This window comes from Podarcis gaigeae (genome assembly GCF_964106915.1).
Source record: "Podarcis gaigeae genome assembly, chromosome: 16".
Lineage (NCBI taxonomy): Eukaryota > Metazoa > Chordata > Lepidosauria > Squamata > Lacertidae > Podarcis > Podarcis gaigeae.
Window position 1 is genome coordinate 21,769,646 of NC_139693.1, and position 24,412 is coordinate 21,794,057.

General features: G+C 46.6%; 3 protein-coding genes across 11 annotated transcripts in view; 1 reads left to right on the forward strand and 2 right to left on the reverse strand.

Annotated features, from left to right (window-relative positions):
* Positions 1–9,323, reverse strand: part of TPCN1 (two pore segment channel 1) — a 46,166-nt gene extending 36,843 nt beyond the window's left edge. The window contains exons 1-2 of one of the 5 annotated variants that reach the window (XM_083717129.1): positions 9,094–9,323; positions 6,996–7,436 (exon numbers count right to left, since the gene is read on the reverse strand). In XM_083717129.1, the coding sequence (XP_083573255.1) occupies positions 6,996–7,092 (97 nt within the window). In that variant the 5' untranslated portion in view covers positions 7,093–7,436; positions 9,094–9,323. Of the gene's footprint in view, positions 1–6,995; positions 7,437–8,052; positions 8,197–8,238; positions 8,497–9,093 lie in introns of those variants that run through there. The other 4 variants (XM_083717133.1, XM_083717131.1, XM_083717130.1 and 1 more) reach the window with 4 other exon arrangements.
* A 146-nt stretch (positions 9,324–9,469) lies between these two features.
* On the forward strand, positions 9,470–17,239 carry DRC10 (dynein regulatory complex subunit 10). 4 transcript variants are annotated; one of them, XM_083717440.1, is made up of 5 exons: positions 9,470–9,544; positions 11,944–12,729; positions 13,789–14,022; positions 15,780–15,851; positions 16,820–17,239. In XM_083717440.1, the coding sequence occupies exons 2-5, from the start codon at positions 12,049–12,051 to the stop codon at positions 17,090–17,092; spliced, it is 1,260 nt and encodes a 419-aa protein (XP_083573566.1). In that variant the 5' UTR covers positions 9,470–9,544; positions 11,944–12,048; the 3' UTR covers positions 17,093–17,239. The 4 variants fall into 4 exon arrangements, with proteins under 4 accessions (XP_083573566.1, XP_083573568.1, XP_083573565.1 ...); XM_083717442.1 differs by lacking the exon at positions 9,470–9,544 and adding an exon at positions 10,004–10,261; XM_083717439.1 differs by lacking the exon at positions 9,470–9,544 and adding an exon at positions 10,136–10,348 and having other exon boundaries at positions 11,929–12,729.
* Positions 17,240–18,369: 1,130 nt separating this feature from the next.
* RITA1 (RBPJ interacting and tubulin associated 1) lies at positions 18,370–23,828 on the reverse strand. 2 transcript variants are annotated; one of them, XM_083717646.1, is made up of 4 exons: positions 23,551–23,828; positions 22,237–22,332; positions 21,300–21,665; positions 18,370–18,931 (listed from the first exon to the last, which is right to left on the reverse strand). In XM_083717646.1, exons 3-4 carry the CDS (start codon positions 21,584–21,586, stop codon positions 18,397–18,399), a joined length of 822 nt encoding a protein of 273 aa, XP_083573772.1. In that variant the 5' UTR covers positions 21,587–21,665; positions 22,237–22,332; positions 23,551–23,828; the 3' UTR covers positions 18,370–18,396. The 2 variants fall into 2 exon arrangements, with proteins under 2 accessions (XP_083573772.1, XP_083573773.1); XM_083717647.1 differs by lacking the exon at positions 22,237–22,332.
* Between the last annotated feature and the right edge of the window lie 584 nt (positions 23,829–24,412).

Below are 24,412 nucleotides of genomic sequence, written 5' to 3' on the forward strand. Positions count from 1 at the left end.
AACAAAACAAAAAAGAGCCACAAAAACAAAAATGCAAAACAAATAGCAAAAACAGACAGACCTCAGAGTAACAGTCAAAATGGAGCATGTTCGGCTTCCAAAAAATTTCGCAAACCGGAACGCTTACTTCCAGGTTTGCAGTGTTTGGGTTCAAAGTTGTTTGAGTACCAAGGCGTTTGAGAACCAAGGTACCACTGTACAGACAACTTGATTCCTTTGCAAGTCTATTTTTATTTCATTTATTGTCGGCCTAGTTTAAATTCTAGTACAGCAAGCCATTTAAGACTCTACGCACCCGCTTCTTTGAAAAGGTGAAAACTCCCTGGTGATTCAGCACATGTGTTGCGTTTATAGGACTATGAAGTAAGGCTATAATATGCAATACAGAGCGAATGCGTGAAAAAAAGCCCTTCTCCACACAGGAACCCAAAATGCTTTTTCTGTGCAGCCTGAGTAGGAGCAGTGAAGAACGTTATCATTAATTGTTGTAGCTTGTCTTCATTTACCCGACCTCACTGCCCTGCTCACAGTTGTGAAGAATATCCCTACATTATGAATGGTCTGTGTCACCATTAAGAAAAAAAGAGGTTAGAATAATAGGCCAATAGATAGGTGGACAGGATAAACTAGTTTTTCTTCTTTGAGTTTCCAAAATTCTAACCTAGCTCAAGTCTACCATCTAAACTAGCCAGATATTTAACTGCAAATCAATCACAGTCAATCATTTGAAAAATAAGACTTTAGAGCTGTCTTGCCCACCCTCCAGTGGCAACCAACCATAACCTTGGTTTCAGGAGCCATTTGGTGCCTTAGCTTATACAATTGTACCTCGGGTTAAGTACTTAATTCGTTCCGGAGGTTCTTTCTTAAACTGAAACTGTTATTAAACTGAAGCACCACTTTAGCTAATGGGGCCTCCCGCTGCTGCCATGCCGCCGGAGCACAATTTCTGTTCTCATCCTGAAGCAAAGTTCTTAACCTGAAGCACTATTTCTGGGTTAGCAGGATCTGTAACCTGAAGCATATGTAACCCGAAGCGTATGTAACCCGAGGTACCACTGTATATCTGAGTTTCTAACACTGGTATGACTAGATGGGCTGTTGCTTTCATACAAGAGACCAAAATTCTTATTCAGCTGTCCTTGAGAACTTTATCCAGAATACTTGGAAAAGGATCCTTGCGTACAGAGGCAGCATGACTTGGGCGCTTTCAAAACACTATACTTCAGTGCATTCCATTGCTATAGTTGAAAAATAAAAATAAAAGGAATTTCCCCTTTTCTGTTTTGCACTGAGGGATGGGCGGGTAGCAATGTTAATATACGCCTGCTATCGTTAAACTGCTCCGTGTTGTGGGAACAGGTGGCTGTGAGACGATAAAAGGTTTTCAAAGCACTAGGAGACATTCAAACTGCAGTTCTGAGATGACAACGTGTTTTGTTTTTTTAACTGCGTCTGGCTGCTTTTCGCTCGTCGACGCTGACTCGGAACATTTGACGCACAGAGCGGAACAACGGCTGGAAAACAAACAGAGATTAGATTTTCATGGCCTCCCAGGGAACGCATCCGTTTGGCAAGGTTTGATTGCCATGTTTCTGCTTCTTGTCAGTTTTCAGGGCGTTTTGGATTTATTTTATTTATTTTTTTAAAAAAGAAAAAAACGATGGGTTTGGCCAGCATGAAAGCAAAACATGGGCCTGCTGGATTTAGTAGCCTTAGTCACTCTGGCGCTCGTAAGAAACTCCTTTGCCCAAGGAGGTGCAGGCAGAAGATTCATCCTGCTGTTGGTAGCCCCCCTGCCTTGAAATCTCATTTTGCCCATCCCAGTTCCATACGTAGTATTGTATAAAAACCAAACAGAAACATCTGTCCAGTGGTTAGAGCTGTGGCTGATTGCTGCTGCCTTCTCTTTTATCCTTCCACTTTCAGTGCCTGAGGGGTTCCAAGCTCAAGCTCCTTCCAAGTCGAGCTTATGAGCCAGAACACTGCATTTCTGTGCTTTTTGAACAGGAAGGACATGAAATTAGTTTGGGAAGCCTCGGTACTTAGAATCCACGCCTCACTCTTTTGTGTTTGCATGTGTGGTGAATACTTCTAAAAAACAGCTGATAGTCTGAACGAAAGCTAATAATAGGTGTACCTTTTGGAAGTTAGCCAAGAGGGGATAATCCAGGCTAGTCCCTAGAATGTCTCTTTCTTCTTCTTCTTCTTCTTCTTCTTCTTCTTCTTCTTCTTCTTCTTCTTCTTCTTCTTCTCCTCCTCCTCCTCCTCCTCCTCCTCCTCCTCCTCCTCCTCCTCCTCTCTTGCACTCCATTCATATTGGAACAGGGCCTCCTCGGTATTGGCTCCCCATGTGTGCAACCAGGGCCAGATTTAGGTTTGATGAGGCCCTAAGCTACTGAAGATAATGGGGCCCTTTATATGTCCAGCTGTCCTTTGTCAACAACAAATTGTTGCTGTTTTTTCTGTTGAAAATATGCTATATGTCGAAACAAAATAAAAAAAAAATCCTTCCAGTAGCACCTTAGAGAGCAACTAAGTTTGTTACTACCTACCTGTAACTACCTACCAGACAAACACGGCTACCTACCTGTAACTAGAAATATATGCTATATGGTAAGGTCCTCGGTGGGACATACCAGGAGAGGCGGTCCCATAGGAACAAGGGTCTAGGCCGTACAGGGCTTTAAAGGTCAAATCCAGCACCTTAAACCTGCCCCTATATTCCACCAGGAGCCAGTGCAACTGGTAAAGCACTGAGTGAATATGCTCCCATGGTAGGGACCCCGTAAGGAGTCTCGCCGCAGCATTCTGCACCCGCTAGAGTTTCTGGGTCAGTCTCAAGAGCAGCCCCATTTAGAGGAGTTACAATAATCAAGCCTGGAGGTGACCATCATGTGGATCACAGTGGCTAGGTCAAGGCGACAGAGGTAAGGAGGCAACTGCTTAGCTTGGCGGAGATGAAAAACTGCCGCCTTTGTTATAGCTGCAATCTGCGCCTCCATAGAAAGGGGGGTGTCGAAGATTACACCCAAATTCTTAATAGACAGCACTGGCACTAATTGTGCCCCCACAAGAGATGGGAGTTGGGCCCCCAATCCCATATCGTCCTGACCCAGCCGAAGGACCTCTGTCTTCGAAGGATTTAACTTCAACCGGCTCTCATGTGACCATCCAGCCACAGCTTCCAAACATCTGATCAGTGTGTCTGGGGCCGAGTCAGGATGGCCGTCCATCAACAGATAGAGTTGGGTGTCATCGGCATACTGATGGCAACCCAAACCAAAGCTCCAGACAATCTGGGTGAGGGGGTGCATAAAGATGTTGAAAAGCATCGGGGAGAGTATTGCTTATTGTTTATTTTACATGTATTTAGTAAACAAAACTAAAAAAGAAAAGAAAAGTACCACATGATATATTTTTAAAAAAATCCCAATACATCACAAGTATTAGACTCAAAATATCTGAGAGGAAAAATTAAAGCATGCTTAATGTGGTTTACATATTACATTATAGGGAAGCATTTACTGTAATATTTGTAAAATATTAAATGCTTCCCTCACATTGTTTAAATTTAAGGGGGACATGCAATGGAGCCAAGTTCCTTCCTGTGTTTTCTTGCCTCTTAAAACTACCCACCTCAAACACACACACTTGCAATTGTATTCCTAGTTTCCCACGTCCACAGCTTTAGAAGGGAGGGGAAGATAGTTTTTTTATTTCTCTCTTCTTCCATATTCAGTCTTTTCCACATCTCACCTCATTTCCAAAATCCATTCTTTTCTTACAAAACATTGTTCCACTGGTTTCTCTTCTGCATACAATCCCTATTGAGAATGCTACTGAGAATTTATCGCTACCCTTCCTGCAATCATGTCCCTGTGATTCTTCTGAACCTGGATCTTCGGCATGTCTAGACCCCCACTGCTAATAGGCCTGATAAGCGAAGATATCTGTTGACAGCAGCATCAGCTGGTCCCTATCTTAATTGCAACCAAATGCTCCAAGGCCCTCAGGTACTTGCCACACACTCGATTCTGTTTACATTTTGTGTCACTCCTAGAAAAGTGGAGTCCTTCATTCATCACAGTGAGCATGGTAAAAAGGTAAAAAAGATAAAGGACCACTGGATGGTTAAGTCCAGTCAAAGGCGACTGGCGTTGCAGCTCTCATCTCGCTTTCAGGCTGTGGGAGCTGGCGCTTGTCCACAGACAGCTTTCTGGGTCATGTGGGCAGCAGGACTAAACCACCTCTGGTTCACAGAGGACCGTGACAAGTGCCAGAGTGCACGGAAACGCTGGTCTACCTGCCCGCCACAGCAGTACCTATTTATCTACTTGCACTGGTGTGCTTTCGAACTGCTAGGTTGGCAGAAGCTGGGACAGAGCAATGGGAGCTCAATACATTGGTACCTCGGGTTATATACGCTTCAGGTTACATACGCTTCAGGTTACAGACTCCGCTAACCCAGAAATAGTGCTTCAGGTTAAGAACTGCTTCAGGATGAGAACAGAAATCAGGCTCCGGCAGCAGCAGGAGGCCCCATTAGCTAAAGTGGTGCTTCAGGTTAAGAACAGTTTCAGGTTAAGTATGGACCTCCAGAACAAATTAAGTACTTAACCCGAGGTACCACTGTATTGCAATCTAAGAACATAGGAAGAGCCTATTGCATCAGGTCAATGGTCCATCTAGTCTAGCATCCTGCTCTCAACACTGGCCAAGCAGATGGTTGTGGGAAACCTACAAGCAGGACTCGAGCACAAGAGCCAGCTGCCTGGAAGATCATTCCATCAAAAGGCAGAATAGAAAGCTTCTGAAAGGTAAATCAAGAACGAGCACACACAAACCTATCTATTGTGCAGGCCCACGCCAATGTGAAGTTAGGATTCACTTGCTATGACTCCCTGACATGTAAACACAAAAAGCGGTAAGTGTGCAGCGTCTACTCTCTATGGGCCTCCCCATAAGGCAGCTCACCATCAGTGGCCAATCTCGGCATAGCACAGGAAGATACAAAGCTTTGGCCCATCTAACTCAGTACAGTGGTACCTTGGTACTCACAACACCTTCGTTCTCAAACACCTGGGTTCTCAAACTCCAAACACCCGGAAGTAAGTGTTCCGGTTTCCAAACCTTTTTCGGAAGCCAAACATCCGATGCGGCTGTCAGCTATTATTTCCAGGGCGCCTGCACCAATCAGAAGCTGTGCCTTGGTTTTCAAACATTTCGGAAGTCAAATGGGCTTCTGGAACTGATTAAGTTTGGGGCTTGTGTTTTTGATATTTATTTTGCATTTTTGTTTTTGAGGCTTTATCGATTAATTTGTTTTTGTGATTGTGTGGAACCCAGTTCAGCTACTGATTGATTGAGTGACTGCAGAAATGGATGAAAGCCCCCCACCCAAATAATAACTATAATCAGTGCCGTTATCATCATCATCATCATCATCTACAAAACTGTCTTATTTATTTTATAGTACAGTACATTGATTATTGCTTTCATTTTATGGATCATGGTCTCATTAGATAGTAAAATTCATTTTAAATTGCTGTTTTGGTGGTTGTTTTTAAAAGTCTGGAACAGATTAATGTGTTTTGCATTACTTTCTATAGAAAAGCACGCCTTGGTTTTGGAACGCTTTGGTTTTGGAACATACCTGCAGAACAGATAAGTTTGAGAACCAAGGGACCACTGTACTGTTTACACTGACTGGCTGCAGCTCTCTGGGGTTTTTGACTGGGGTCCCCTTCCCATCCCTACCCGGAGACACCAGGGATTGAAGCTGGGACCAGAATTCTGAATGCAAAACAGACAGTGAAGGCTAGAAAGGTAGAAGGCCGAGAGACCAACAATGAGTGAAGCCAGAGCAACTAATGGCAGGCAAAACCACCCCCTTGACTGGTTGTAAGAGGGCAGGAAGGTGAGGGCTGGCTGAAGGCAAACTCAGGCTGGTGGGGCTGTGTCCTATTTGCCTTAAAGTACCAGTCTCTATGGAGTAAGCAGATGTTCTACCATGGAGCTGCAGAACTTTCCCCAAGCTATGGGCCTTTGGGTGCCCCCATCGAGATGTACACCATTGGGGAAAGGGCCTTTCTTGGAGCAGTGCCTTGAATTTGGAACACGCTCCGCAAAACTGTTTACCTGGCATCTAGTCTATTACACTTGAGCCAAGGGGCCAATAATTCCCTTCTTCCCCCTGCCCTGCCCAGGCTTTTAACTGGTAAGGAAACATCAATTCTGCTCATCATTAGTGTGGTTCTGCATGCTTTTAATTTTGATTTGCCCTTGCTCAAATTGTTTTCGGTTGCCCTTGCATCCTGAGATCTCAGCAAAATCTTGATATAAAGCTTCGTTTAAAAAGTAACTGTTGTGACGTGGGGTTTGTGATTTCAGCTCTCTTGACATAATATGCTGGAGACAGTTCTCTAGTAACACTTCTTTATTAAAGCAACAAGACTGAAGACCTGAAGAGGGGAGAGCTACATTTATAGGGACAGGGAACTAGCTAGAAAGGATACATTTTGGAGGGAACAATATCAGGCAATCACAGTCCTGCCTTTTGGAGGAAGCCAATAAGACAGAGGATCCAAATACAGCAGCTTAAATGAACCAATAGTAGCTGTACCCTCTGGAACCAAAAGGCAGTTACTTTACCCTAATGCAAATACAGACAATAATAATACAGATATAAAATCCTTTGACTCAATACACAACAGTAACAACTTGTCATACATATCTGCCCTACCGCTAAGCTGTGTACGCACCAGAAAGTTATGCTTCACCGGCCCCCAAAGATTCCAGGGAACTGTAGTTTGTCAAGGGCGCTGGGAAATGCAGCTCTGAAGATGGAGAAACCACAATTCCCAGGATCCTTTGGTGGAGAAAATGGGCTTTAAAAAGTACGGTGTGTTTACGCAACTGCCAAAGGACACCAGCCTCGTTGCAGGGGATGCAAACTGTGCAGCAAGTAAATGAAGGGAGGGAGTCGAACTTACTTTCGCTGGGTAGCCCCTCCGGATCGGGACCATGACTTCTGCCCTCATCCAAGGTGAGAATGAGGGGGACGTCGTCATCTTCCGGATTCACAGCCATCCCCAAGAAGACTTTTGCTCTGCTCCAGGAAATCCCTTTAAACCCCGGCTCTCGTCGCCGCTTCCTCCAAGATCAGGCGCATCTTGCAGACCTGAGACTGTCCCGGCTGCGTGGAGGAAACGGCACCCATCTCGGCGGAACCCTGGCCCGCATCAATGGAGCCCCACCAGGTCCCCCGCCTGACTTTTTGGGTGCTCTTGTTGCCAAAGGAGCGTCAACTCTCGACTTGCGCCGTCATTCACTTTCCGCGCAAAAACGCCTCCGCCGTCGCTGCTGCGTCCCAAACTCAGCTGGCGTCTGTCTCTGACCTCAGCAGCCCTTCCGACTTAGGAGGAGGATCATCCCTGGAGGGAAAGGGAGGGAGGCGGGGAGAGAGTGAGCGGAGGCCGAGCGGAGGCGAACCAAAGAGATGGTGCTCGGCTTTAGCCGGCCCGGGGCCAGCCAGCATCGCTAGGCGCCTCTCTTCGGAATAGCGCCTCGGTGGTCCATCGCTGCGCGCAAAAAGCAGGGAGATCCGTTTCAAAACTTGGGGAAGGGAAAGAGGGGGAGGCCTCTCGCAATTGCAGCGGGACTATCTTGATCTCGGAAATGTTTCCGCCCACCCTGTTTTCAGGGCTCGATCGGTTTTGCAACGAGATCCCTTTCTCTCCCCCCCCCCCTTAATCCAGTATAATAAAAGCGCAGGGGTCTTTTATTTTGCACGCGTTACTCTTAAAACAGTAAAAGGTGGGCAACTGTTGTTGCCGGGCTGGGTTTTTTTTGGGGGGGTACCCTTCTCGCCAACACTGTTTGGTTTCGATTTTGCACGCCCTCAACCCCCTCCTTCCTTAACCAGATGTTAAAAGCCACTTTTGGTAGCCACTGTTCAGTTTTTGATTTTGCACCCCCAGCTCTTCCTCCTCTGGGCGTCCTCTTTTATTAAGACGGAATTGCTTCTTAAGAGGCTCTTTTTTCCTTTACCTGCCAAACGATGCCCTCTTAATAAAGAAGAACGCCCTCTAGGCATGGGCAGAGTGCCGCCCAGCCTTCGGCACTTTAACACCTGGATCGTGTCGCCACCACTTCAACTCCAACCTCTGAACCCCGTTTGGTATATACGCCATTCTGTCCCGTCCCCCCAACTATATGATTGCCATTTATTCTTACTATCAGTTATGGAAGGTCGGAACTTATACGAGGGATAATGCGGCTCAGCCTTCCTTGCCTGCAAGGCCGCTGAAGGGGAAGGGGCTCTCTTTACCTTCCCCCTCCCCGCTGTCCTACTTCTTGCTACCGGCGGAAGCAATTCCTAGGCCTTTGTGGAAGGCGGGAATATTGGGACGACGACGACACGGGACACGATTGTTGTCTGAAACCGCCCCCTTCCCTCGCTTGTCGCTGCCGCCCCTCACCTGGCCTCAGGGCGGCCCCTTAGGCCTGAATACCGCTCTTCTAAAGACAGCGTCACATGCACATAAAATACGCAAATAAAACAAAACACGCCATTAGGAGGAACATCTTCCTAATTGCCCTAATTTTTGGGGTTTTTTCTCGTGGTGCCTTTATGAAAGTTGAAAGCTTAAAAAATCATCTTATAGTGTATATGAAACAGAGAGAGCAATTATAACAGAGGTGGGAAACAAAACTCTAAAATAGGCACGTGGAGTGAGTACAGTTACACATGGGTTAAAATAAGAAAAGTTCAAGTAAAGGTTATAATTATCAATGATTTTATATTTTTTGTGTTATTTCTTTGCTGGACCATCTTCCTTGTAGTGGATCGGTGGCAAATCATTTGTTTTGCATGCAGAAGGCTTCGGGTTCAATCCCTGGCGTCTCCGGATATGGCAGGGAGCAAGAGGGATCAATGGTCTGACATAATAATAATAATAATAATAATAATAATAATAATAATAATAATAATAACAACAACAACAACAACAAACTTAGTTGGTCTCTAAGGTGCTGCTGGACAGGTTTTTTTATTTATTTCGACTGCGTCAGACCAACACGGCTACCTACCTGAATCTAGAATAATGATAATAATAAAAGGCAGCATCCTACGTTTCTACGTAAGTGGAGTAAGGCTAACTTCACGTGCCGGGCACTGCGATCCTATATATGACAACTAGGAAGAAGACGCCATTAGTTTCACTGGCGCGTACTCCCAAGTGAGTGTTTTTCAGGATTGCAGCCTCCGTCTAGAATTGCTGCCCCAATCATCATAGGGCGGGATATAAGTAGAAACCGGAAGTTGCTTATGCACTTCATGATGGTTTACCTCTAAATCCCTCGCCCGTGCCCTCTACGTACAAGGAAAAACAACCCGTGCGCACGCACCATCCGCTTACACGCCCGCAAACTTTTTAGCTCCGCCCTACACGCGTGCGCAAAACCCAACCGAGCTCTTCTGCGATAGGCGAGAGGTGGCCCTATTGAGCCACCCCTGAGTTCTTAAAGAGCTGGTATAGAGGTAAGACACAAATTTTCAGACTTCCGGTCCTCATATGTTGAACTCCACCATATGAGTGGCAAGGAGCGTCCAAAGCAAACTTTTCACCCTGTGAAGACTAAGCAGGGGAGCTACTCTGCCCCCACCTGCGTAGTGTCCTTTTCCCAATCTCTGAACTGGTTGCTTCCAAAGTCTCTAAGTCTATGGCATACGGTCAGGGAAAATTTGAGAGCCACCAGCGCCGTCTTTAGGGCACTTCCGTTCTAAAATCGAACTTCCTTCGAAGTAAAGGTGTCACCACAGAGATTGTACGGGGTAGAGCAGTACCATCCTGAGAGCATAGAGAGTTTCTTCTCTTTTCCTCCCCACCCCCCACAGTAGCTCCTTTGCTATGATAAGAGAATCATAAACCTCAAGTCCCACCCCCGCCCGCCCATGGACGCTCAAGCGTATGTGTGTCGTTCTAGAATTTTCACCTCTATGGTTGCCCTCCCCATACGGTCAAGACTCAAGAAGGAACCTGAACCGCAAAACGCCGCTCTATTGCGTCTATGACCCCTTGGTAGCGAGTGGAATGTCGAAGGAGGGTTGGGGGCGGGCTTAGAATACTCTCATATGGTTTCCGCACTGCTATTGGACAGCCCTTTTATATGATGCCAACCATAGGCAAAGAAGCGTCGGCGAATGTTATTGGTGGCTTCTCCCACCACCACGCTAATTGGAGTTGCCAAGCAACAAGCAAGCTGGGCCTTGTTTGAAAAAACGAGGCGGTGGTAGCGGTGACCCATTTGGGGGCGGGGGGTGGGGTGCAAGGCTTGTTTTGGGGTGAGTTTAAGGAAAGTCTAAATTATTTTAATAATAGATTATTCTATTTTGTACTGCATATTATATTGTTATTATAGGTTATGTTTTATATTTAAATATTATCTCTGAAATCTATGGATGGGCATCTGTACAAACTTAATAAGCAACATGCATAAATTTAGGAAGCTCTCTGTATTTCTTAGCCTAACCTCCCTGGCAAGGTTGTTGCTTGGAGGAGGTTGCAACTGTGAGCCGCCTTGAGTGTGCTGACCAGAAAAAACTCTATACAGTATATATATATATAGATATAGATATATATAGATATAGATATAGATATAGATGAAAGAAAGTTAAGGTGTGGAACTGCTGCTGTGCACTGTGACAATATCTACAAGCTTTAATGGTTTCAAAAGACGATTAGACAAATCTATGGAGAGAGGTCTGTTAGGGGTTATTAGCTGTGATGAAACCTCCATGTTCAAGCAGCAGTATAGCACCAGTTTGTGGGGATGGGGAGCAACAGCAAGAGAGGGCTTATCCTTTTATGCCTTGCTTGCTGGATTCCTGGATGCATCAGACTGTGTCGGGAACTGCCTGGACCCTATGGGACTTCTGAATAAATGTAATTTGTATAGGACTGGGGGTTTTGTTTGTTTTTTTAACAAGGGTGGTGTGTGTGAAGAGCCACAGAAGTGTGAGGAGAAAGGAAGGAGCAAGAGATGAATAATGCAGTTACTTTGGCTTTGTTTCAGTAGTGGCTCAGTAGTGAAGTTTGGGGTGTGGCACCCCAGGAAAACAGATGCCATACCACAGAACTGGACTAGTTTTAAGTAAGAAGGCCAGCAGGTGGAGGGAGGGGGAGAGCTGGCTGAGGGTAAAGCCTGAGGTTTCTAGGATAGTGCCCCATATACCCAGTAAATGTTTTTTTACCTCTCATGGACCCTGTTCAGGGAAGTTTTTAATATGTAATGCTGTACGGTTTTTAACACTGATTGGGAGCCGCCCAGAGTGGCTTGGGAAAACTCAGCCAGATGGGCGGGGTATAAATAATAAATTATTATTATTATTATTACTAAATCATCCCTTTACCTATTACAGCTCTTCTGCTTTCCCATTCTTCAGTTTCTCTCCTCACTTTCCCCCTTCTAAGTTGTCTGTTCTAGGGCATATAAAGCACCATATTTCCTCATTATTCTGTCCTGGATTGCATGAGGACCACAAATGGCAAATAGTATCCTCATCTTCTTTTTTGGCGTCAAGTAGAACTAGGCGATATATCAATATATTGTCCGAGACTAGTTTGAAGTCCGTATTGAGATACTGGTTTCATAATTTTTGACCTAGCAATATATTGTGAATCATAATGTGTGTTTGTTTGTGTGTGCTGTGCAGCAGTCACGATGCAGGGAAAACCATGAAGCCAGCCAATGCCTCTACATAGCTCCATACATTGTGATATACCAACATATTGCAATGTTTAGCTGGAGATATATTGCGATGTTGAAAACCAGATATCCAGCCCTAGAGTCAAGTCTCTTTTTTATGTATTCTGTATTTGTGATTCTGGGACCAACATGTGTGCATGTGCGGGTTTTTTATAGTCCATTTCCCCACAGAAATTGAAGCGTCAGATGCGCCGGAGCACCTGCTTACTTGGTACTGAAGACTAAAGCTACTTGTGGATCTGAAAGCACACCCTGTGAGGATACCTGGCTGAAAACATGGCAACCCAAGTAGTCCAACTGTCCAACCAATCAGATGTCAACCTGCCCAGAAAGGTGAACCTCAGAATGCCCCTGAAGATCCTAGAGCCTGGTCGGTCAAAGCTATCCACTGTTGAGACCAAGAGAATTATATCTGTGATGGACGATACCATCTTTAAGGTGGAGCTGGTCAGCGCATTCTCTTACATCATCAAGAACCTTGAGGATATGAGTGCAGTGTTGGGACCTGAACTTACAGGGGCTCTTAAGGAACATCTGCGGCTTTCAAACGTTATGGAGGCTACACTCACCCGCCTTGAAGAGGAAGGGGTTTTGCAAAAGGGCACTGCCAGGGGGTGGCTCATTGACACTGAGGATCCAAGTGGCTACCTTGTCTTGCACATACAAGGCTTAAGGTCTTCTGTCCGAAATATTGTACGCCTGTTTTTTGCTCATCCCTTAGCTTATCAGGCAATACAAGATATTGCCAATTTCAGGCAGCTGGCTGTCTCACAGTTCATTAAAGGCCTTGTGGAGCTCAGGGGGTTCCTGCTTGAGAAGCTTCTGACTACCCCGTTAGAAGAAAGAGAAAGAAATCGGTTTATACATGAAATAAGTCAGCGAGACAAGAAAAACACGGAGATGATTGCAGCTTTGGAGGAGGAACTGGCAGCGGAGATCAAGAGTCGTGATGATGAGGTACAATGGGGTGGCAGCAGTGGGGCAGGCAGTTTGGGATTTGACTGGCCCAGAGCAGTCGTCCAGCCCAAAACTGTATCAAAAGAATTGCAAAGTATCACACAACCAGAAAGGCTGCTGGCAGAAAAAAAAGATGTTGTTGGACTACAACTCCGAGCTGCTCTAGCATGGCCAGTGGTGAGGGATGATGGGAATTGTAGACCAGCGACTTCTGTAGAGTACCATATTGGCTACCCACTGTTAGAACAGGAGTTATCGCCTAGCTTCAGCTTTCAGCTGTGCCTTTTGCAAGGCTATAGAATTGGTAGACAGCTCCAGTACAGTGGTGCCTCGCAAGACAAAATTAATCCGTTCCGTCAGGCTCTTCGTCTAGCGGTTTTTTCATCTTGCGAAGCAAGCCCATTGACAGCTTAGCGGATTAGCGCTATTAGCAGTTTAGCGGCTTTTAGGGATCAGCTGTTAAGCGGCTTATCAGCAGATCAGCGGCTTAGCGGTTTAGGAAAAGGGAGGGGGGAAGGAAAAAAAACCCGCAGGAACTCGCAAGACATTTTTGTCTTGCGAAGCAAGCCCATAGGGAAATTCATTTTGCGAAGCGCCTCCAAAACGGAAAACCCTTTCGTCTAGCGGGTTTTCCGTCTTGCGAGGCGTTCGTCTTGCGGGGCACCACTGTATAATAAAGACTGGAGGTGCCATTGTTTGATATTGTTGATTTACTAAAACTTATGCAGCTGCCCATCAATAATTATATAATATATCCTAATTAAAGTCAAGGAAATAAAATAGATTTAAAACACAGCTTGAGTGAATAAAGAGGTGCCAGAAAGACAGAGAAGGCACTAAGTAAGCCTCTTTAGGGAGGTTCTCCATACTTGGGGTGCCGATACCAAAAAGGCCCTCCATGTTACTTCCTGTAGGCTTCTGCCATGTCTGGTCTCTACTTCCCAGATCCTCAGCAGCATTATTTTAAATTGTTCTCTTGACTTGTGTTGTCATTTGAAATGAATTGGTGTTTGTGCCTTGGATTGCAAAGTCCTGCTGACCCAGCTTGGTGCCATTCAGATCTCCAGGAAGAACGCCACAATCAAGGACCTCAAAACCCACTTGCACAGCCTCTCCAAGGTCTCCGAAAACCAAATCCTGCGCACCCGAACAGAAGCAGAGAAGGCACAGAAGACAGAGCTACGTGGGTCTCAGGGCAAGTGTGCCAAGTTGCAGCAGGAGCTGAATCAGCTCAGAGCCGCACTAAATGCCCTCATTGTGGAGGACCGGGAGTCTGAACTTGCTCTCCGGAAGGTAAGCAGAGGTGATCAAAGCAATTATTCTCAGAAGAGAATAATTCACAAGGCTGCCAGTCCGAGCGTTCTTACTAGAACAACAGCCCGATGCCTTCCAGATATCTTGGACTGCAAGTCCCATGAGCCCCAGCCAATGCAGTTGGGAATCACAGTCCAAACATAGCCCAACCAGGAGACCAGGTTGGCAAAAACAGCACTAGACCAGAGTTTCCCAAACCTGGGTCTCCAGCTGCTTTTGGACTACAACTCCCATCATCCCTAGCTAGCAGGACCTGTCAGGAATGATGGGAATCACAGTCCGAAATCAGCCAGGGACCCAAGTTTGGGGAACCCAGCCCTAGAAAATGAGCTCCTCTGTAGTTAATATAGAGATGTGTTTCCAAGTGATGCTGGAAGAAAGGGCATCATTTAGCATAAGCATGCCCAGCTCCCAAGAGACTCTGATCTACTCCCAGTATAAAAAAAACTGGCAGTGATCTACCCATTTTCATTGGAGGGAGCAGCCTGCGTGGGTGAATTGCCCAGAGTTGTTGAGCTTTTTGGCAGAGTTTTTTAGCTTTCCCCCCTTAAATTTTTGTACACGATAAGGATCCCGCGATCTACCAGGATCAGCCGGGATCTACTGGTAGATCGTGATCTACTAGTTGGACATCCCTGATTCTAGCACATGGCAGGTTGTAGCATACATCTGGTGGACTGATTTGGCCACGGTGGCTTAGAAGTGCAAGCCTGGGATAGAGCTGGAATCAAACAGCCACCTGGGCCAATCCCCTTCCTCCATTGCAACCAATGTTATCAAACTGGTAAACTGTACATTCTTCCAGGGGTGGTGGTACTCAGTATCTGAATTAAGAATACTTTCTGATTTTTAAATTGTCTCCCAGCCAAACGTAAAAGACAACAATTTCTTTGTGACTGGAAAGGATTGTTGTGCATTTAAACTCCATACCTATTGAACAAGTTGATTTACTCTGAAGGTGGCTAGGCTTAATGAGTTAAAAAGAAGAAGCAGCTTTCCCTTGGGAGGCCTACATGCATTTTCAGAACACATTGGGTTTTGTGCACCTGCATGAACACTTCAACTGCAAAACCATTTCTGGCTCTAGAGAAGTCTTGCAGGAGTCAGTTTATGCCAGAAAAGACCCAGCCATGGCCTGCTGCTGGCTGTAGAATGGAAACCACAAGTGTACAGAAGATGGGCATCTCTGGTGCATGTAAATGGGATAGACAGCATCTATCAGGTTAATAAACTCAGCTGGTTGCCATTGTTGTAGTTAAATGACTATGCAACTGGAGCCAGCCACTTACTTGACTTAGCAAGGCTACACAAATGTGCTGAGTTTGACTGAGTGTGTTGTCAGAATCGTAGCTCTCTCCTCACTAACCACAAGTTGTAACTGAGGAGGGAGCTTTAACCATGAGTTTCTGCTCAGACAACCTGCTAAGCCCAAACCTTGGTTTACTCAGCCTAGTAAACTCTGGCCCCCAAAAGGTTGGGGTGGGGAGCCAAGTAATTGTGAGCTGAGCTCATCCCCAGGAGCCTGCAATTTCACGCAGTCTCATGGTGCCAAAGTTTGGTTCAGTGTGGTTGTGTGAACCAGCTGACTGTGTTACCAGGCCCAGAATATCTGAACACTTAAAGCTGTCCAGAGGCTGTTGGTTGCCTTCAATGGAAATGTCATCTTCTAGTATAGCCAGCCGCCCCAGCTTAACCCTGAAACTTTGGAAATGATTTTCTTCTCTTATTTATTCTAGAAAAAATACAAAGTGGAGATGGAAATAGAGAACTGGGTCCAGAAGTATGATATTGAGATGCTAGAAAAGCAGGTACTGTTGTCAACCCAAGTCTGAGCCTTTTCTCTGCCAATTCTTTTTGCCCATAAGAGGTCATTTCACAAACGTTAAGCAGCAAAACCTCCCAGGGCACTGATGTAGGATAACTCCCAATTTCCTTACATCAGCCGGGTTTCCTTTCCTACCTCCATGATTGCAACATTACCTAGGAAACTGAGCTGTTTCAGCCTCCTCACAAATTATTTGAAATTGCTCAGCCAGATGGTCCGGCATTGCTGTTTTGGTTAATTGGACCACAACAAAAGCATCCTTCGGTTCATGTTTTGTTTTCTTTTCAAGCCGGAATGTGAGCTTGTACAGGTGTGCAAAAAAAGAAGTATGGTGCCGTCCAGATGTTTTGGACTCTAGCATGGTCAAGGATGATGGGAGTAGTAATCCACAACATCTGGAGGGCACCATGTTGCCTGTCCTTGCCTTTTTCATTGATGGCTAACAAGGAAACCAAATACAGGGTCCTGTTGCGCTAATGCGTCATTGGCAAATTGCTACCTTCTAGGGAGCATGCTCGGGCTACAAAAGGAGATTTGCCAAGGCCCTTTCTGCTGCTCAGATTGGGTAAGAGGGGCTTAAAAAACTCTATTTGCCCTATTCGGGCTTGTAAGAGAACAGGTCGGTGGGCAGAACCACTGGTTCCCCATCTCTTTCTTGGTTCACAATTCAGAAATCTTGTAGCAACTTAAAGGAGAGGTCTCCAACCCTTTGGGGACATGAATTGAGAATCTGAGAACCTGCCGTGGTCGCCACATAATACTGCTTTTAAAGCACAGTGCAGATGGGGCTATCGTCTTTAAGCACCACAAGACACTTTGCTGCCAGGGGCATCACATCCTGCCACCTCCTATAGCTCACAATATGTCCAAATTGGTTCAGAATATGTCAGAGATCAGTTCCATTAGATGTAGAGGCAGTTGTTTAAATGCCAGGCCTTTGTCCACCCCCAGGAGGAGATCGAGGAGATTGACGTGGTCTATGTGGTAGAGAAGGAACAGCTGGCAGAACTGAGAGAGAAGTTTGCGCTGCTGGATCAGGAATACAGCCAGATCAAGGAGGAGAGGAGGGTGAAGCAGGAGCAGAAGGAGAAGGCCGAGAAGGAGCTGGCCATCCTGGTCCGAGCTGCCACCCTCATCCAAGCCTTGTGGAAGGGCTACCTGGTCAGATCACTGCTACGGTCCAAGAGGAAGAAGAAGGGCAAAGGGAGGAGAGGGAGGAAGTGAGCCTTCACCGCTTCCTCCCCTGCCCCGTCCCCAGTCACAGGCAACCAAGTCCATTCCAGATCGTCCAGAATGGGTATTTTAACACTCCCAAGGGAGGTTTGTTGTTCCTCAATAAATACTATCAGCCAGGTAGGCAAAGTTGTAAAATAGCTGTTCTCTCCTTTCTCCAGGTTTGAAAGGACACTGCAGGGGAAGCTTTGCACAGAACTTGTTCTAACCGTGCTCAAGAATTGCAGGGGCAAAACTCATATTTCACGGGTGGGGAACCCAAGGTCTCTCTCTGGCCCACAGAAATCTTAGAATTGTTGAGTTGGAAGGGATCATCTAGTCCAACCCCCTGCAATGCAGGAATCTTCCCCAAGCCGCATTCGTTAGGGTCCCTGCTTTGCACTCCCAAATGTTTTTGCCTGACTGTACTGTCTTCTTGAACTCTGGGATATGCCTCCTGGTTGCATGGATGGAGGAGAGGGGTGTGTGTGAGAAACTAGGCCACTGTAAAAAGTAAAATTTGCATTCATCGCTCCACCCACTTTTGCTTGTCGCCCTGCCCACCCCTGGCATGTGCCCCCCCCCCAGAAGCAAATATGGTCCTTGGATGAAAAAAAAAACTTCTCTCCTACTTCCTCTTATTTCTTCGTTCATACCCTTTTCACCTCTCCAAGAAGTTCAGCTTTTTATGCCCAGAACAAGTTGAACAGAAACATGGATCTGCCTGAGACCATCCCAATAAGCAACACGCATGAGGCAGGGATCTGAACCAGTCTCCTTGGCCAACATGGTGTCCTCCAGAAGTTGCTGGACTACAACTCCCATCATCCTCTCTGACCCATGGCAGGGCCTTTTCAGTGACAGTTCCCCATTTGTGGAATACCTTTCTTGGTGAGGTGCGTCTGTCGTCCTTATTACTGACTTTCAGGAGAAATCTAAGAGCATTCCTGTTTACCCAGGTATTTGATGGCCAAAAAACACTGTTCCTGGCAAGCGTTTTGAGAGAAGGTTTTAAACAGTTATGCTGCCCTGGGCTCCTTTGGGATTATTATCATTATTATTGCGGGAATACGATTGATATAAGAGGTCATTTACTGTTTGGGTTAATATTTTAAATTATGAACCACCTTGAAATCTACGAATGAAGGGCAGTACTGCTGTCACAACCACTCTCAGCACCAAAGGAACAGGCAAAGACTGTTATGGCTAGCTAGTCCACCGGCTAAGATTCCTTACGGAACATGGGCAAACAGCATAGCCCTTTCGGCGGTCATTTTGCATGCAGAACATGTGAGAAAAGCAATCTTTTTATTTATTTATTTCCAGGGCGGCCTGGGCTTACATGAGCTTGTAGCTCTTATGACCCTGGCAGACGACAACCCGGACATATTATTCGAATGTGGTCTAGGCAGAGACCCTGGGGAAGCCACTGAGCATTGGTGATCCTGCTCCACACTTGTCCTTGGCTTGCTTAGGTGGGCCTGGGAACCCTCAGAAGTTTTATACAGACGGATAATGGGCTGGGGGGGCGGCCGCCCCAGAAATTCCTGGCTGTCTGCATCTAAGCAGTTCTCAGGGTGCCCCCAAGAAGAACTTTCTCCTCCACGCCAGGTTCCAAATGCCTCTTTGCCCTGGGTGTCTGGTGTCTCCCGATGGAAGGCTCTCAGGGGCGTGTCCTTCGGACGAGGGGAAAGGACTGGCCGGTCCCTTGCAGCAGAAGGTGGAGTCAAAAGCAAAGGGCGGAGCTTAGCCACTTCCCCCTTCACCATCCAGGGAGTCGCCTGCTCCCAGCCCCCTGGCTTTGGCCCAAACAAAGTCTCATCGCAGTAGGATGGGGTGTGACTTTTCAGCCTTCATTGAAAGATGAGGGGAGAGAGAAAGAGAGAGAGATGTTTACTGGAAACAGGAGTCACGCCTAGAGAAATCATTCTAAGTACCACAAAGTTATTACCATGCATAAAGTGTGGCTGGGGCAACCCAGCCAGATGGGTGGGGTATTAACAGTACAGTGGTACACGCTTCAGGTTACAGACTCCGCTAACCCAGAAATAGTACCTCGGGTTAAGAACTTTGCTTCAGGATGAGAACAAATCACTCAGCGGCAGCGGGAGGCCCCATTAGCTAAAGTGGTGCTTCAGGCTAAGAACAGTTTCAGGTTAAGAACGGACCTCCAGAACGAATTAATTTTTTAACCCGAGGTACCATTGTAGTCGGGACGCAGGTGGCGCTGTGGGTTAAAGCCTCAGCGCCTAGGACTTGCCGATCGAAAGGTCGGCGGTTCGAATCCCTGCGGCGGGGTGCGCTCCCGCTGCTCGGTCCCAGCGCCTGCCAACCTAGCAGTTTGAAAGCACCTCCGGGTGCAAGTAGATAAATAGGGACCGCTTACCAGCGGGAAGGTAAACGGCGTTTCTGTGTGCGGCTCTGGCTCGCCAGAGCAGCGATGTCACGCTGGCCACGTGACCCGGAAGTGTCTTCGGACAGCGCTGGCCCCTGGCCTCTTGAGTGAGATGGGCGCACAACCCCAGAGTCTGGCAAGACTGGCCTGTACGGGCAGGGGTACCTTTACCTTTACCATTGTAGTAGTAGTATAGTGCCCTATACCCGTAAGTCTCAGGCCGGTTCACAACATAAAATCACAAAATACATAATAAAAAACCCCAAGAATAACCCAATAATCCCTCCCTCCCCAACACATTTTTAAAGAGCACTGGATGTCAGTCAGCCAAAGGCCTAGTTTAAAGAGGAATGTTTTCGCCTATCACCTAAAGGTGTATAATGAAGGCGCCTGGTGAATCTCCCTGGGGAGAGCATTCCACAAACGGGGAGCCACTGCAGAAAAGGCCCGTTCTGGTTTTGCAACCCTCATGGGGGCCTCAGAAGTCAATATTGGGACAAATCTTAAGAGAAATTACTCATGTATTAAATCAGGTGGGGAACATCAACATTTTCTTTTTCTTTTCTTTTTTTTCTTTTTCTTTTTCTGCAGTGTTGCATGACCTTGAGCCAGCCACAGTCTCTCAGCCTAACCAAGCATTCTTCAACCTTGGTTTTCCAGCTGTTACTGTACTAGAACTCCCATTACCCCCAATGTTCAGGGATGATGGGGAGTTTGCTACTTATTTATTGCATTTTTATCCCAGGAGCTCAAGGTGGCATGAGTGGTTCTCCCCACCCACTCCTCATTTAGTTCCCCACAACGACCCTGCCAGGTAGATTAGGCTGAGACCCTATCTGGCCCAAGACCACACCTAGCGAGCTTCTGGGCCGAGTGCGGGATTCAAACCCTGATCTCCCAGGTTCTTGTCTGACACCTCTAACCGCTACACCACTGCTAGCTCCATTCCATCACGGACATCTGGAGGCCCAAGGTTGAAGAAAATTAGCCTGACCCGCCAATTGTTGGGAGGGTAAAATGAGGGGGCAGACACAACTGTTGTGCCAAATTGAGCTCCTTGGAGGAAAGGCAGGATATAAATATAATAATAACCTGGCAGGGCAATCTCACTTTTGCGGACTGTCACAGCTCCTTCAAAACCTCCCCTGTTGTTGTTGTTGTTTAGTCATTTAGTCTTGTCGACTCTTCGTGACCCCATGGACCAGAGCACGCCAGGCACTTCTGTCTTCCACTGCCTCCTGCAGTTTGGTCAAACTCATGCTGATAGCTTCGAGAGCACTGTCCAAGCATCTCGTCCTCTGTCGTCCCCTTCTCCTTGTGCCCTCCATCTTTCCCAACATCAGGGTCTTTTCCAGGGAGTCTTCTCTTCTCATGAGGTGGCCAAAGTCTTGGAGCCTCAGCTTCATGATCTGTCCTTCCAGTGAGCACTCAGGGCTGATTTCCTTAAGAATGGAGAGGTTTGATCTTCTTGCAGTCCATGGGACTCTCAAGAGTCTCCTCCAGCACCATAATTCAAAAGCATCAATTCTTCGGTGATCAGCCTTCTTTATGGTCCAGCTCTCATTTCCATACATCACTACTGGGAAAACCATGGCTTTAACTATACGGATCTTCATGGATCACTGCCTTGCCGTGGCGAAGGGGCTTGAATAACTCAGAGAAGCTATGAACTATGTCGTGCAGGGCACCCAAGATGGACAGGTCATAGTGGAGAGTTTTGACCAAACGTGATCCACCTGGAGGAGGAACCGGCAAGCCACTCCAGTATCCCTGCCAAGAAAACTCCATGGACAAAGACAACAGGCATATAAAAACCTCCCCTACCTGTATTTATTTCCCTTTCTCGGAGTGCTGGTTGGTGGAGCGGCTGTCGAGGGGCTGGTGTCCACCTCCCATTGTGTCGTCTTGGGACTCCACAAAAGGGGTCTCGGAGAACTAGCTTTCTTACACACCCACGGAGGGTCAAACTCTGCTCTGGCGTTCAGTCGTCCTGCGGGGCTGCCGAAGAGCGACTCGTCTACGTAGGAGGCTTTGGCCGTGACCCTGTAGCCTCTCCTCCCACTGCGTTGGAACTGGCGGGGCTGGATCCCCAGCTCAGCAGATGCCTTCATGGATCCGGTTAAGCCACGCCGGCCGGGTCAGGCCCTGCCATCCAGGTCTGCAGGAGACTTAGAGGTTCATAAGCAAGATCTGAATGAAGCAAGAAGTCACTGGTGAATGCCAAGTCAGACTGATAGGGTACAGCAGAAGTGAGGACACATTTCGCCATTTTGGCATTTTATTTTGCTTTCAATTTGTATACCGCCTTTCTATATTACACTACACAAGCGGTTCACAAGCTGAACAAACAACAAAATCGACAGCAGAGATCTCACCCGTTATAGCAATCTGATCCAATACCGAAAAGAAAGTCACAATAACTTTAAGCTTATATCAAATAAAGCAATATTCCAACAATCTGTTAGATTATATTAGTAAATTGTAAAATTTAATATCAGCGAATAGTAATTAAACAGCTTACAATGAAGAATTACTCAACTATAATCAATAAAAATGACGGCAAGTCACGATGCATAAAATACCACACGTGCAAAACCATGTAAAAGGATCAAACTGAGAAACAAGGACACACAACTTGCGAAAAATAAATAAATAAATATCCCTGAACCTCCAGGGGCCACATGGCAGTGGTGGGCAGGGCCAGAGCCAAAAATGGGTTGGGGCAATGGATGTCAATGTCAGTAGGCTGGCTCCCACTCACCTCTTGATCTTCCATCCTGGTAAAAAATTGGCCTGATCAGAGTTGAAGAACACAATTTCGACCAGGGCAAATGCAGGATGTGGCCTGGGGAAAGTCCTGAGGGCCGAAATAGAGAGGTCTTATAGAATTTAGACACAAATTACACTTTGCTTGCGAGCGAAAAGGCTCCTTAAAAGCCTCACAAGAGGCAGAAATTCAAATTCAACCCTCTGGCTTGATATGAAGAGTTGCTTAGAATCGGTTTTCGGCAGAGATTTGTTGTGCTTATTCTTTTGTGCCCCACCTTTCCTCCAAGGAGGTCAAAGTGGTAGAACATTGTTCTGTTCCTCCCGATTAATCCTCACAACAACCCTGTGAGGTAGGTTAGACAGAGAAGACTGTGGCCCACCCAGGTTTTGTGGCTGAGCAGGGATTTGAACCCCAGTCTCACAAGTCCTAGTCTGACACGCTTTAACTACTACACTACACTGAACGTAAGAAGAGCCTGCTGGATCAGGCCAAGCGCCCATCTAGTCCAGCATCCTGTTCTCACAGCGGCCACAACTAGATGCCTCTATGGGAAACCCACAAGTGGGACCTTAGTGCAAGACCAACTCATCCTTTCTGGGTTTCCCAGCAATTGGTATTTGGAAGCATTGCTAGTAGCATTGCCCGGTTTCCATCAATAGCCTTCTCCTCTCGTTGAATTTGTCCAATTCTCTTCTAAAGCCTTCCAAGTTGGTGACCATCACTGCCTCCTTTGGGAGGGAGTTCCATAGTTTAACTCTGCACTGCCTGGAGAGGCGTTTTCTTTCATCTGCCCTGAATCTTCCAGCAAAATAATAATAATAATAATAATAATAATAATAATAATAATAATAATAATAATAATTTATTTGTACTCCACCCATCTGGCTGGGCTTCCCCAGTCTGGGCGGCTTCCAACAACGATTAAAAATACATAAAAATGTCACACATTAAAACTTCCCTGAACCGGGCTGCCTTCAGATGTCTTCTAAATGTCAGGTAGTTGTTTTATCTCTTTGACATCTGATTTATGATTTATTGATTCCCAAGTCACTCACGCTTGGAAGTACGCCCCGTCAAAATCAAGCGGGGCTTGCTCTCCGATAAGCAGACGTAGGATCTGTCTAACTGCCCTCTGCTGTCTGCGTTGTTTGGATCTCGCTTCCCTGGGAGACGCAAGCATCACAGCCCGCTCTGAATGCAAAATGCAGTTGCAGAAGACGAAGCGGCAATTTGCATGAAGGAATGCACATTTCTGCAACCGGGCACGGGCCCCGCAAACCTGGTCGCCTCCCCTCCTAGACTTACGGATTTGCAGCTTTCCTCCTCGTTCTGCCTGCCGTTCCTTTCTCCTCCCCAGCACATTAAACTACCAAAGAAATGCCTTAGCAAAGAGGTCAATACGGACCTCCTTTCCGGTGCCCATTCGCAGCCAGAAACGCAAACGTAGAGCCCAACCACCGTTGGTGTAGAAATATTATTCCAAAGCACTGCAGCGAGAAACTGCCTTTGGTTCCGCCCCAAAATATTGATGAATATAATCGCCTCCTATCACCAATAATACTTCCTCTCCAGTACTTACGAGTTTTACTTCGGAACCCGAAATGTAGGATGAAAACTGTGGAGACTGCGCCGCCTTGCGGGGCTGGGGAAAAAAAAGAGAGGACTGGGCGAAACCATTCTACGGAGGGGACAAGGACTCCCAAGAGGAGAATGAATCGATTGACTCACATAGTCTAAGTGGCTTCCGGTTGCTCAAGACTCCCCCCTCTTTTAAACAGGAAGGAAGAACGTCCCATAGAAATCCCTGGAGAAATGTAGGGCTTTAGAGTTTGATGGGCGTGTGGACAGGATTTGCCGCCGTCCCATCCACTTTCTTGTTGCAGTACCATCAGGAGTTCCCAGTTTTTCTCCTGTCTTCTGAAACGTGGAGTTTTATTTTTTATTTTTAAGTTAACCTGCAATATTAAAACATGCAGACCAATAGCGCAGAAAGAAGCCTTATACATGCAATACTCGCCGGGTTTGGGCTAGGAGCAAATCAATTGGCTTTGGCTGCAACGTGGGGCAGGATTATTTGAGCATCGTCAGCCTCAAATCCTGACCATGTCTACTCAGAAGTAATCCCTAGTGAATTCAATATGGGTTTACGTATGGGTAAACGGGATTA